General features: G+C 40.7%; 1 protein-coding gene across 1 annotated transcript in view; it reads right to left on the reverse strand.

The window, feature by feature from the left end:
- Nucleotides 1-182: 182 nt before the first annotated feature.
- Nucleotides 183-14,899, reverse strand: part of LOC126761112 (glycoprotein-N-acetylgalactosamine 3-beta-galactosyltransferase 1-like) — a 29,572-nt gene continuing 14,855 nt past the window's right edge. The window contains exon 5 of the mRNA XM_050477059.1: nucleotides 183-355. Coding sequence (XP_050333016.1) covers nucleotides 278-355 — 78 coding nt within the window. The 3' untranslated portion in view covers nucleotides 183-277. The remainder of the gene's footprint in view (nucleotides 356-14,899) is intronic.

Here is a 14,899-nt window from a genome sequence, read left to right on the forward strand (position 1 = left end):
GGCATTGCTTTGCAACCCCTAGACGCCTCCGACGCCTTTAGCGCGCAACCCATTTCCTAGCGCGCGCGACACACATAAAGATATTAGGCGTTAAACACACCCTCAGGATGCAACACAATTAAATTCTTCACTTGTACGCCCTGAAGCTTTTTGAAAATGAAAGTCGCTCAATTTTGCTCGCATTTATTTCGAAATACCAGCTTTTATTGTATTTATTTGCATTAATTACATTTAATTTCACAGTTTTGCTCGTTATGTTAAAAAAATTCGCCAAATTTCAAGGTAACAGCAATTGAGACTCGAGTCTGCCCTTCAGACTTTTATGAGATGGCCTACCCAACGTTGGATTGAGTGTCTGTGAAATAAAAACGGAATATTAATTAATGACAATTTCAATAATGGATTTAATACTTATGCAAAATATTAAGATTTAATATATTAATGGGTTGAAAGAGTACGAGGGTTGACAGACGCCGACCTGCTTCAAATTTCAGATATTTATAAACTCTCCTCATAACTTCAAGACATAAGAAACAATTTTCGTCAACGAATACATAAGTAATCCATCTGAGTAATTGATATATAAACATTGTTTGCTTTTGCTAGGCACTAATAAAAAAAATGTAGTTTAAAAAAAATTCTATTCAGTTCCCAGACGATCAATCTGAGATTCTACGAAGTTGTGACGCAGACTTTCTAATCTAAACTCCATCACTGCGACAGAAGAGAAGGTAGTAGGAACTTAGAGTATCTATTTGAGGTAAATGCTGAATGGAGGAGTAATTATTTCACTTTTGTCTTTTGTATATCACTGTGAATGGAATATACACCATATCCCTTATAGCATTGATAGATAGATAGAATTGAAGTTTGCACCGCAATCTAAAACCTATTGTGTTCCACTCTGTCACAACTACTCATATAGGCTTAGGACATTGATGAATTCCAGTATATTAGTCCTGCTGGGTACTATTGAGGCGATGTGATCCCTATTTGGATATATGGGTTCAAGGTCTTTGATCTTGCATCTGCAGACTGCTGTCTAATCTAGCCTTAGATGCTCGAGAGCTTCCACATCCATGTTGTTAAACCAGTAGTTCGCACAAGAGGCTAGACCTATATTAAATAAGTGCTTCTAGAACTTGCAGTGACCAGTGTAAAACGCGGCAGTAGCCAGAACTGGTCCCTCCCTCCCGATGATTACACTCTTAAACCTTTTAAGGTAGTAAACACCCATTAACAACTTTTCCACATGCCAAGTTGTGGCCTGAATTTCAATTGCAGACCGTGAGTGTTTTTGTATACTTTGACCATTCCACCGAAGAATGGAAACCAAATAAGCTCCTAAAGTGGCAGGGAACTTCTTTCAATAAACCTCAGATAACATGATCTAAAATATTCATTTTAAATCATCTGCACAAAGGAATGGTTTCGACGATTCAGAGCGGGTTGGATGTTTGGGTGACGACGAATACCGATCAAATTATGGAAAACATCGAGTTAGAAGGGCATGTGGCATCGGTCAGAAGATGGGAGTTAGTCACTAAATCATATTAAACCATCTGTGGGTGCCGCATGATTTGACGCAAAAAAACCTTTTGGACCGAATCAACGCCTGCGATATGGTGCTGAAACGGAACGAACTCAACCCACTTTTGAAGCGGATGGTGACTGCCGACGAAAAATGGATCCCATACGATAATATCAAGCGAAAACGGTTGTGGTCGAAGGCCGGTGAATCGTCCCAAATAGTGGCCAAGCCGGGATTGACGGCCAGGAAGGTTTTGCTGTGTGCTTGGTGGGATTGGAAGGGAATCATCCACTATGAGCTGCTCCCATGTGGCCAAACGCTTAATTTTACCATCTACTGCGAACAATTGGACCGCTTGAAGCAGGCGATCGACCAGAAGCGTCTAGAATTGGCCAACAGGAAGGGTGTAGTGTTCCACCAGGACAACGCCAGACCACACACTTCGTTGATGACTCGTCAGAAGCTAAGTGAGCACGGATGGGAGCTTTTATCGCATCACCATATACCCGGGACATAGCGCCAAGTGATTACCACCTGTTTCTGTTCATAGCGAATGCCCTTGTTCGTGTAAAGTTCAACTCAAAGAGGCTTGTAAAAAGTGGCTGTCCGAGTTCTTCGAAAATAAGGAATGAGGCTTCAACGAGGGGGGTATTATGAAGTTGAAGTCTAGATGAAAACAGATTATCGAACGAAATGGCGCATGAACTAAATCCGATAACAGTAACACTTTTTATAAAGCATTGAATAAAGATCAAAAAAGATATTTGTCAACCTAATATATTATACTTAGATTCGTTTATACAAATAGACACACAAACATGGGAAGTACCTATTGAACCTCCTAACAAAAATAGGATCATACCTTAAGACTGACTGAAGATCATACTGGTCTTCACTGACCAAGAACTTTAAAGCCTCACAATCAATAGTGTCGAGCTACTTCATAAGACTGAAGAACTTGCAAGGCGGAGCTCTACCATCCTCTAGCGATTCACTACCGGATGGTTGAACTTCACGTAAGCCCAGAACAACTGCTACCAGATGAAAAATAGTTATAGGGTTTTTAATCGGTTATTGACAATATTAAAGATTTTATCTGATACCAATGGTAGAAGTTGGTTTTAACATGGTGAAGCGGAATTCTCTCAATACTTTTGCAAGATGTAGTTTAATGAGTGTCATCCGGGTTCTTTGTTTGTCGTATCAATTAAGGTAGAAAACTGTTGGATATATCGTTCATGGATATTTGGGTATGAAGAGTATCTGAATAGGGAAATTCAAATGTCATCGCCATTCCCGGGAACTAAATCCATTTTGAAGCAAAATAGCACAAGCTCAAAAGTTAAAGGAAAATTTGAAGATAACTAAGAATATAATCGGAAGGGTAAGCGAGAACACATTATTTTTTCATAAAATTGGAGGTTTTATCTAGCATAGATAGAATGATCCGTTTTAGGTCCAATATGCACCGTTTTGCTCGATAAGTTATTGCTATTTTGAAGGCAATTTAATAAAGCCACTCTCATAGAAACCATCGTCGGTATTGGCAAACAATGGATTTTTATAAACTTTTCTAGAGGCGAATTTTTAACCAGTAAAAACGTGCGCCAAGGACAGTAAGCGGTAGTAACCACTTGGTACAAGGTCCAGAGTATAAGGTGGATGCATGAGAATGCAATGAAACTCCTTGAGCTTTTGGCGAGTTTCTGTGCAACGCTTAGCTTTTCGAATACATGACTGTTGGACTGGACGATTTGCGTATTTAACAACTGGCCCTCCAGAGCGTGTATAATTATCGGAATGAAATCGACGAAACCGAAACGAAACAGTATCAGGATCGCGATGTTTGTCTCCAAGGCCTGAATCGAAGCGAGATTGTCCGCATAGACTTTAGACTTTACATAACCTCACAGGAAAAAGTCTAACGGTGTGATATTACATGATCTTGGTCAAAACGTGAGATTATCTGCTCACCGCAGTGTTCTCTCAATAAATCCATTGATTTATGCGATTTGTGGGAAGTGGCGCCGTCTTGTTGAAACCAAATGTAGCCAAGATCACGAGCTTCAATCTCAGGCATCAAATAGTCAATTATCGAGCGTGATTACAATCGCCATTGAAATATTTTCGAAGAAATATGGACCAATGAATCCACCGACCCACAAACCACACCAAACCGTTGTTTTTTCTGAATAGAATGGCAGCTCTTGAAGCTCTTCAGGTTGTTATTTGTCATGCGGCAATTTTGCTTGCTTACATACCCATTGAGCCAAAAGTGGGCCTGATCGTTGAACAAAACTGCTTTTGGAACTTTTCAAGAACCCATAGAGCGAAGCGATGTCGCTTAGGATGATAGAGTGGTTTCAGTTCTTGCAAAAACTGTATTTTTTACGCTTTCAACTTAAGATCTCGACGTAAAATCCGTCAAGTCGTTCCATTTGTCAGTCTGACGGTGAGTATACACTGTCTTCGTTTACACTTTCAGCTACGGCTGCTATATTTTCTCAATTACCTGCTGGACGTTGTCTATGCGATCGAATATTATCCCATAAAGTATACTGGTTCAAAATGGATGATGGAGTTGCGAATAATACGCTCTGCAACGTCACGTTAGATGGTTCGGACAGTGAAGAAGCGACTTGAGCGAAATCCACGACGAAGTGCCAATCAAAAGGCTAAAGAACTGGAAATATCCGACCGGAGTATCCGACACATATTGAAAAATGAGCTCAAGGTCAAGCCTTACAAGTTCCAAAAGGCCCATGATCTCATACCGAAGCAGCAACAAGTAAGACCTGAGAAAGCGAAGCAGTTGCTTCGCTTGACCGAAAGCGGTCAAAATCCGAACATTGTGTTTTCTGACGAAAAAATTTTTCCAATTGAGCAATTTGTAAACTCTCAAAACGATAGGGTTTACTTGACCGACCGTTCATACGAAAATCTAAGTCATAGGTTGGCCACCAGGAGGCAGAACCCGCCACAAATAATGGTTTGGGCCGCTGTCACCGCAGATGGGCGCTCTCCAATTGTTTTCATCGAGCCTGGCGTCAAATGTAAATGCAACATATTATCGGGAAAGTGTTCTGGAGGCTGCTTTGAAGCCGTGGGCAAACAAACATTTCGGTCGCAAACCATGGACGTTTCAACAAGACTCAGCACCGTCTCACAAAGCGCGAGTGAACCAAGAATAGCTGAAAAACAACGTTCCGAACTTCATTACGACCACACAATGGTTCTCGAATTCACCAGATGCGAATCCAATGGATTATTCTCTCTGGGTCATATTGGAGAGTAAGGTCCGAAGAAAATAATACACCAGTCTCGAGATGCTGAAGAAAGCCATTGTCCGTGAGTAGGCCAAAATACCGGCAAGTCACATTCGGGCAGCTTGCGATTCGTTTTTTGACCGTCTCAAGACCATAGTTAAGGCAAAAGGTGATCATATCGGGCAAAAGTGATTATTTTCACACATTTTGTACTTTAAAATAAACAAAAATAATTTTCCAAACCGAATTTATGGCTTTTTTAATTGTTTACACTTTGAGTGCGGATCCTGTACTTTTATGTTGACCATACCTGTAAGTTGAGCGAAGCGTGCGGGACACATTCCTTACAGAACATGAATTTTCGTCATAAAGTTGAACGATTTATAAACGTTGTTCAAGCGTAAGTCTTTCCCTGACGAAATGTCAATGAATATAAATAACATGACGGCTTGACAAGACTCACGTGTGATCTATCAAACTAGGGCTATTGAAAAAAGTACCTCTACTTCGATCGCACGATTTGCAAATGTTGTTCCGGAGTAAGTCTATTCATTGTGACATACAGGTAACAAACCAAGCTGGGTACAAATCACGTGACAGTTGTTAAAAATAGGAACTCTGAAAAAGTATTGACTTTCGAAAACCATACGTCCAAAAAAACAGCCTCCATTTTTTTCGTCATACCTTATACTACATATGTATGAGTATTATTTAATGAAATTCCCAATAAGAGTTGCTCTAAATTACTGCAGTATTTCTTAAAGCAGCTCTCATTCGAATTTTATTACTTACACGTTTGTACTTCGTTAGTGCAACAAAATGTTGCAACTTAGCCATATGAGATTTTCTGAGGTCAATCAAATGAAATTAGCGTGTTACGGAGGTAATTTTCATGCTTTGATTAAAATTGAGTGCTCCCGCTGGACACACGCTAACGGTAACCGGAATACTACATACAAGCCACACATGATAAATGAATTGTGCAAACTTCGAATTATATTACAACTACCTAGCGAAGAATTGCTTAGCTAATGCTTGAAACGGCAGATTGTCGCTGCTCAAAGGAGATGCGCTGCACAGCATATGCCCGAGCAAAATTGGGTGCTACGCCTAACAGTATGTGTAAATTAATTTGATCGAGTGCACAAAGTGCGATTGAAGGCGATACAAGCGGTGGCACGGTGATGCATAGAGGGCGGTGTGCTGCCGCGAAGAGCGGTGCAGAGAGGTGAGATTGGGTGTAGCAAATCCCGGGGGTGGATATTGTAATGAACTTTTCGACAAACGCCGTTACTCATTAAATAAACCAAAACTGAGTATATGTGTACTTTAGTGCTATCGATATGCATGTGAGTGTGTGTGTGTGGCACGTATGAAGCAGAACACGAAAGGGGACGGTAATGTCAAGTAATTTTTATTGCGCTCAACTTAATAACCCGCTTTCGTCCAGCCGCCTGCAAGTCAGCGCTCAAACAACACTTGTATGTACATGTGAGTAACGTACAGCCACAGCCACAGCCACATTAATAGCAACGCCAAGCAGCCGACAGGCAATGAGTTGAGAAATCTTTAACATGATCTTTGCACACGAATTTTGTGAAAATGATTTTACAAATATTTCACTCACCCCGCGACACGACCTCTGTGCTGTTGTTTTTGTTGTTGCTGTTATTTTCCAATTGGAATAGCACTTTTGTATGTTTACGAAAAACAAAGTGCGGATAAAAGTGGAGGAGAAACGATTTTTTTGTATTTGATTTTTGTTGTTATTGTCTTTGCAAACCCCTGCTGCACATGCCACAGCCGCAAAACAGCCGACCGACCAAACCAAGCAACCAACCAACCACCCTTAATGCATTGTTCTAAAGCCAGGCGGCTTTGTGCGCCCTGAACGAATTCGCAACCACTGCGCTCCCCTACATTTCACATTTTTACACACTCACGCTCGTTCATATTACATGCAACAAAATAATATACTTGCCACAACGCCAGACAAACAGGCATGCAGGCAGGCAGGATCAGCCTGCGAGCGGCTGCACCGGCAACCATCAATCAGGGCCAGAAATCGCAACGCTCGAGCAGTGCACTGAGCCGCTGGCATGCGGCCGGGCGCGACAAACCGGCCCGACGACAAAACCCAACGAACCCAACGAAGCGCGCGCCAGCACCGTTGCTGTACCGTGCGCGAGTGCACCCCGAACGCACGGCGCTGTGTGCACCCTCCACCGATTTCGTGTCGAGCAATGCACCTGGCAGAATTACATTGTTATTGTGATTTTTTTTTTTTTGCTTTGGTTGGTCGTATGGCAACGAAGGCCACCGAAGCCGCACCGCGTCGCGCACGCCACACATGCCATTATGCAGAAAGGTTTTCGAAAATTGCCTGCGGCTGTCGCTATTTCTGGCGTACTGCAACGCTGTGGCGCTGCACCGAACCACCACCACCACCATAACGGGAGTTACAACAACAGCAGTAACAACAGCTACGAGATTCAGGCAGCAAAAAGCAATCACCACCATCAACGGCAACGGTAACGGTATCGGCAACAATTGTGACAACAGCGACACCAATCCGCCTAGTGAGGCAGTTTAGACAGTTAGCTACGCATTGGCATTGGCACAAAGCGGCATGTGGCATGCGGCAGCGGTGTACGGTGTGCGAAAGGTGGCAACAAGCATATATCGAGCACGGTGAATGCGTTCGCTAGTGGCATTAGCGGCTGGCTGGTCGCGTGCCCGAAGTGCTCCGCGACACCCGACTGAATGAGATTGAATGTTTTTTGTTGTTGTTGTTGTTGTTATTGTTATTGTACTTTTATTTTATATTTGTATTTTTTTCTTTTGCTTTGCCTTTCCTTCGAACTTTTTATTATAAGTTGGCAAGTCGAAGTGTTTTTATGTTTGTATGTATGCATGCTTGTATGTATATATTTACATATTCATGTCTGTCTGCATGTGTCTCAATGTATATATTTTATTTATGCTTGTAGAAAATTTTTATTTCCTTTTGTTATCCTGTCGCTGGGCAGTCAAGCGCATCACAGATACTTTAGCATTCTTATGTAGATCACACACACACACACTTACGCACATACACCCGAGCAATATGAAAGCAATAAATTTAGCATTTATATGCATACATGACTGCTACATATTCGTACATATGAAATGCATTTAATAATATTCTTATCAAATAACGGGAGTTGCTTTCACTTTTGCTCTGCCTGCCACACAATGCGCACGGTACATACTTATGCCTAAGAGGAAAGGTAGATCACAGTGTTTGCTACCCAACAGCAGTCAAGCAGGCGACAAATTTCGGAGGGAGAGTTCGTCTGAGGGCCGACCACCCTACCGAGCACTCGTCGTTTTTGCTTTGTGCCGATTTTATGAGGCGTTTCAAGATTCGATAATTTCCACGCTTGGCGGCACGGCAAATGTGATTAGAGTATGATTTGTGGCGTTCGATACGATTGGCTATGCATCTTTGATTTTTTCACTGTTTTTTTATTTATTTTATTTTTTGTTTTTCAATGGTAAAAGTAAGATTCTGGTGCCTAGGCTAATATGCTTTACTTTAATGCGTACACGTTTTGGTTTACGATTTATGCAGAACAATGTACAATGCTAAAAAATTGTAGACTTTTTAGTGTACTTCACATTGATCCGCTCGATGAGAGTGGGTAACTCGGGAAATTTTATAATCTCAAACAATATTTCATTGTAACTAAGTTGTGCATTATTCAAGACAGATCCCTCCTTATAATACCCTGAACAGGGTATCATAACTTTGCCACACCCAGAAGGATTAAATTTCTAATCATTTCTGATCAAACTTCAACTTATCTTCTTTTATATTTATAATGAACTTTAATGAACCAAATATATACCGACACTTTTTGCCATTTTTCCGCTAGAGACATTATTCCATCAATGTAAAACTTTTCTGGTTTCTCAGCGAAAAACTGCGACAAGTAATTTTCACAGGCTTCTCTTGAAGCCAACTTTACTCCATTAAGGGAGTTCTGCATTGAACCGAAATAAATGGTAGTCAGGGCAATGTGGAGGATGCATCAAAACTTCCCAGGCAAGCTCTCCCAGTTTTTGCCGAGTCATCAAAGATGTGTGTGGTAAAGCGTTGTCCTGAGGGAAGACGAAGCCCTTTCTGTTGATCGGTTCTGGCCGCTTTTTTCAATTGCTTGCTTCAATCATCACTTGTTGACAGTAAATGTAGGATCAATCATTCGACCAGGCGGGAGTAGCTCATTATGGACGATTCTTTTCCAATCGCACCAAACACTCAGCATAACCTTTCGAGGCGTCAATCCTGGCTTTGCGACCTTTTGTTTATTTTGTTCAGCACGCTTGAACCATGATCTTTTTCGCACATTATTGTCGCATTTGATCCACTTTTCGTCTCCTGTTATCATTCGCTTCAGAAATGATTCGATTTCATTTCGTTTCAGCGAAGAATCGCAGATGTTAATTTGGTACATTAAATTTTTTACAGACAATTCATGTGGTACCCAAACATCGAGCTTCTTTTTGTAGCCAACCTTTTTTAATTGATTCGAAACCGTTTGATGATGAAAGGTAAGTTCCTTAGCGATGCTATGGCTGCTTATGGGACGTTCCTGGTCAATCTTTTCCATAATTTCATCGCCTTTTTCAAGGATAGGTTGAGCGAGGTGCATCTTTCACATCCAAATTTCCAGAACGGAAATGAGCGAACCATTGTTGTGCTACACGAACTGATACAGCATCGTCTCCGTAAACTTCACAAATTTCATTGGTGACTTGAGTGGTATTCTTAGCTTTTTTATACAAAAATTTAAAAATATAGCGAATTTTTTCATTATTTTCACTCATTTTTGAATAGTTGTAACTTTTTTTTGTTAAATGAAGCTTAAATCTCACCTTTTCAACACTACATACAGATATACAACTGCAACGACATCTATTGACAAATTACGAAAAGACATTTCGACAATATAAATAGATATATATATGTGACCTGGTCTACGAAAAGGGAGCTAACGTGCGAAAACTAGTTTTCTGGGAAAAGCTGTTAAAAATAATCGTCAGTTTCTCGTTATCTCATTAATTTTTCTCCTTTTTTTTGACACCTAAGCCCCCTTTCCGTAGACCAGGTCACATATAGATATCTAAATAATCGGCTTGACGATCTAAGTCGATTTAGCACTGTCTATCTGTATATAGGCAGACTGGTCCCTCAGTTTTCCAGTTATCGATAGGAAATTTTGCATATGTTCTTCTCTCGCCTAGAATGTGCTCAGGAATCGATAATCCTAAGCTGTCATATAAACTGAACGATCAAAATCAAGTTCTCTGACATTATCTAAAAACGCGGGGCAATCTTCGAAAAAATTTAAATCGTGCCTCTTAAGCATATAGCTATGATGCAAACTAATCGATCAAAATCAAGATATTTTTTTGTATTATTTTATGCTATATAATGCACTTCTCAGGTGGCTTCGGTGCAGACGAAGTTAACGTTTTTACCATTTTTCAGTTTACCTCTGTCACTCGGTGAGTCGTCGAAACCGTCAAAAAATTTATAAGGAAAGATTACAAGAAGTATTTTAAAGTTTCCTTCGCCGAAGAACTTCGTCATAAAAACTTAAATAGACAGTTATCGAACCCTACCTTAAAAGATACAAAAAAAGTTTACATTGTTTTAAAGAAAATCGCATTTTTTCCAATTTTTAATTTTTTTCAACCATTGAATGCAATACGCCCTCTTCTAACTTTTTAATAAATGTTTGGAATATAGTAGTGGTGTTTTGCTTTAAAATTTACTTCTGTCTCGGCGATTATCTCTTAATTGGGACTCAATTTCTACACACAAAGTGTTCTCTTGAGCTCTGGAAATAGGCAATTGCCGCTGGGGAACAGCCTAGAGAGTTCGGTGGATACCTAAGAAAATTGAAGCTCAGTTAATACAATTTTGTCTATATTAGATTTTTTTTGCAGCTTCGGCCGGAACAAAGTATAGTGAAAAAGGACACTCTATAGGTGGGTGAGGCAAAACTTCCCAGCTTTTTTTTCCATAGGTTTTGAAGCATGAGTCCGACACTATACTGATGGAAAAATATTGCATCGGGTCTAGATTCAATTTCAGAGCGTTTTTCGGTAGCTTCTCCATTAATGATTTCGCTCAGTTTTTGAAACACATAACACGCCTTTCTTATCCCTCTACCATTGATTTGGCGTGTTGAATAAGTTTCACATATGATTAAGATTGTCATCATGGATCCACTTTCATCACTAGTTATAATCCAATCTATAATCTATGGCAAGCAAAAATCCAAAGATTCTCTTAGATCCTCTTTTCTGGCCGCAATATTCAACGAGTATATCCAGTTCCTCATCTTCCATATCCAGTTCCACACTTCTAGGCCGGCCATGACGTTTTCCAGGAAAAAATCAGCACTTTTAAATCGTACAAACCACTTTGGCACGATCGCTCTGTTAGACCATATTCTTCACAAACTTCCACCAAAATACTAGATTACACATTTACAGATGAGGCTCAAAGCATTAAAAAAAAACTTCAAGTATTCTCAAAAAAAGAGATTTTTTGATCTGTCTAATTTTTTTACCCATCCTACGAATTGTTTGATTCTAAACCATAACTATTTCTACTATCTTATCCTATCATTCGCATATTGCATTAACTTCACAAGATCTTTATGAGGTAAAGGGTTTACCGACTTTCAATCAAGAATGCATCGCTCACTCGTTAATTGAGCGACCTCATTAGAGTCCATTCAGAAATATACAAGGATTTGGACTCGCATACCATAAAACCTTTTTATTTTAATTATGTTGATGAAGAAGTTAAGTACGTCCAAATATATTACAAGGCCTAATTTACTCAGAAAAATACTGTCGTCCGACAGTATTTTCACGAATTAGTCCATCAGTTTATGAGATATTGGTCTGAAATTTATCGCACGTTTTTTTTCTTCTCAAGAAGATGCTCATTTGCCGGAACTGCCGATATCGAACTACTTTAGTATATAGCTGCCATACTAACTCGACGATCGGAATTAAATCCTTGTAAGAAAAACTTTTTTATTTGACAAGATATCTACACGTAATTTGGCATTATTCTCCAAAGTAGCGGTACAACCTCCAAAGAAATTGTTGAGTTCGGGCTACTATAGTATAAAGCTGTCATATAAACTGGCCGATCAAAATCAAGTTCTTGTATAGAATCATTTTCTAATAAATCTCTGCTCCAATTGCTTAGTTATCGAGAAAGAACACGCTGAAATGCATTTTGATCGATGTACTTACTTGAGCTTTGAAATATCACCAATGGTAGCAAAATTATTTCGAAACATTGGATCGTGTCTGGGCCTTAGGCTAGCGATACTAAGTGCATAAGTGTGTCGCTGACATATTTTGATTACCAAATTAATTAAGACCAGGGGTGTAGATCGGATAAGCAACAAAGTAGCGCAGCACATTGTGACGCAAAGATATTTGTATGAATATAAAGTGGGTTCGAATACCCTTACTCCGGTGGCCATTAGGCCCAGCTGTCCACTTTTTGCTTAATTACCATACAAAATTATTTTATCACAAATCATGAATAAATTCCATAAAAATGTGAGGTCCTTTACATATACTAGTTATACTACCACATACACATATGAACGACACAGATGGACGTATATATAAAAATTTGATTTTACACATTTATTTTTATTGTTGTTGTAGCAGATTGTAACACACCTTTGCTGGCTGGCGATAGTTAAGGTCTGCGGGCACACATGCGCAGTCAGCCGTCAGCTTTATCACGGGTGCGGTGCTAAGCTGTAATGTCGCTAATAAATTTCATTATCACACACACACACACAAACAACAAGTACAACAAATGATAGCTGTAAAGCGCATGCGCAAGGGCGGCAAAATAGGGTTGAAATATTATTTTCATTGTAATTGTGCATGACAAGCGCAATGGGTACTAGGCTAGAAGGCAGGAAATAGGAGCAGCAGCAGGAACAAGCAGAAATACAGGAACTACACGGCGCAACACACAACGCAACACAACAAACGCGATAACACGCTCGATCGATCGTCTCTGCGGCAGGACTTTTTGTGAACGCGTGCAGCTGCATTTGCACAGCCGCGGCCGCGAAGACAAACAAGACAAAGCAAATAAGAGCACACATACAGGCGCAAGCGCCACGGTGAACCACTCTACGCCTAGAATGGCTTGCATTCGTGTTGTATGGGGGTAGCGCGCGGCACATGCGGCGGTATTTTGATTTCGCTGCCGCACGTTGCGCGCGCCTGGAGTTCAATGAACAGCGCGAATGTGCGGCGAAGGCACGGGGCGTTGGCTGAGCGCGCGCGCATTGTGATATACATTTCGATATCAAAACAAATGATGAAAAATTTTAGGCGTTATTTGCGCAAATACATAGCAGTTTTTTGCTTGTATGTGCACTTATATATGTATACGCGCGTGTGGTTTTATATGCGCGCGTTTTTATGTATTTAAAGGCGGCAATAGCAAGCGCGCTTGTTTGTCAGCGCAATTCTTCATTAATAATTCTATAAAGTGCACATATGTACATGTAGCGACAAAATAACTGCTTTGCGCTGCTAACGACACACACACATACACATACAAACATATGAATATTTGTTAACTACTCAGCGCGCGTTGCATGTGCGGATTTATGCACGTGCGCCTGTATTTAAGCATAATTATATGCCTTGCGTTTCCCTTATTTTCAAGCAAATTGTACACATTTGTTGTTGTTGCTGAAATTTTCAATTTTCCGCTTCGCTGCTTGCACCTTCACCACCGCGCGCACTATTTTAAGTTTTCTATATATATTTATTTCCATTTTTTACTTAAATTCTTAATGTGCCTTTGTGCCACACACGAAAAAATCCCGTTTGACGTATATGCATGCACCTTTGCTGCAGTTGTTGCATGCATTTTAGACACACTTGCTGCCGCCTAGCAACGTCACAACTTAAAACAATAACACATATTAATTACGAAACAACAATAAAATTGGCCAAATGCACTCGTACAATGTTGCCACTTCCGTTGCAAGTTCATTGCGGCTGCTCTCCACTATCCTGCGTATTCGTATGCGGTTGCAAGGATATGCCTTGCCACATGCAACACACATTTCATGCTGTTTTGCCACCGCGCCACCCACTACTGTCACATTTTGTTGATATGTATGTGCGCGTTTTTGCTTTAAACTGCAAATGTGGCATGCCACCGCTACGCCAAGTGACTCACTAGCAATTACTTATTCACCAGCTTGTAGCTTAGCCAATCAGCCAAAGTTCGCGACAACGACCGCAACTAAAATAACATGCCAATTTCCTGCCGCCATGATTCCGTACAAATCGCCTTTGATTTCTTGAGGCACGCGCTACGCGGCACGACACAACGCACACCCGTCACCGTCTGCGAAACGTTTGAGGATCGCCGTCAAGGTGTGCACCGCCTTTGCCCTAGCCGGTCGGTCGTTCGTCTTGAGCTTGGCATGCTACAGGTCCCTCTCTGCGGTGTGCGACAACTCACTTACCCTACGCGCTCACTCATTCCTTCACAGCCGGCGCACACTTTCTTGCGTTTTACTTACGTGACTTCCACTTCTCCTTCCATAAAATGTGTCATTCGTGCAACCCCTGAGGCTGTCTTGAGACTGTTTATGGCACTCTTGCGTGTACTACAAACGCTGCATGTATGTGTGTGTGCTGAGCAACAGTCGCTTAAGATTTGTACGCTCCCTTCTACTCATTCTTGAGCAGCGTCGGCCATAAAAAGTCGTTCTCAAAATGTAACGAGCGACTTACAAACCCTCTTCATGTTGTTGTCTGCTGTCTTTGTTGTGTTTTGTATAAATACAAGTATATTTGTCTCCTGTGTGCTTGTGGTGGTTTTGAGTGGTTTGGGGAAATATGACTTATTCGAAATTCCTTCGGTTTTGCGCGCCAGCAACACGTTTAAGACATTGTTGAGGATATGGGTTTGAGAGTTTTGGCTTTTCAAGTGTGTATATGTATATGTACGAATGTATGGATATGTGTGTTTTTG

The sequence above is a fragment of the Bactrocera neohumeralis genome, chromosome 6, assembly GCF_024586455.1.
Source record: "Bactrocera neohumeralis isolate Rockhampton chromosome 6, APGP_CSIRO_Bneo_wtdbg2-racon-allhic-juicebox.fasta_v2, whole genome shotgun sequence".
Taxonomy (NCBI): Eukaryota; Metazoa; Arthropoda; class Insecta; order Diptera; family Tephritidae; genus Bactrocera; species Bactrocera neohumeralis.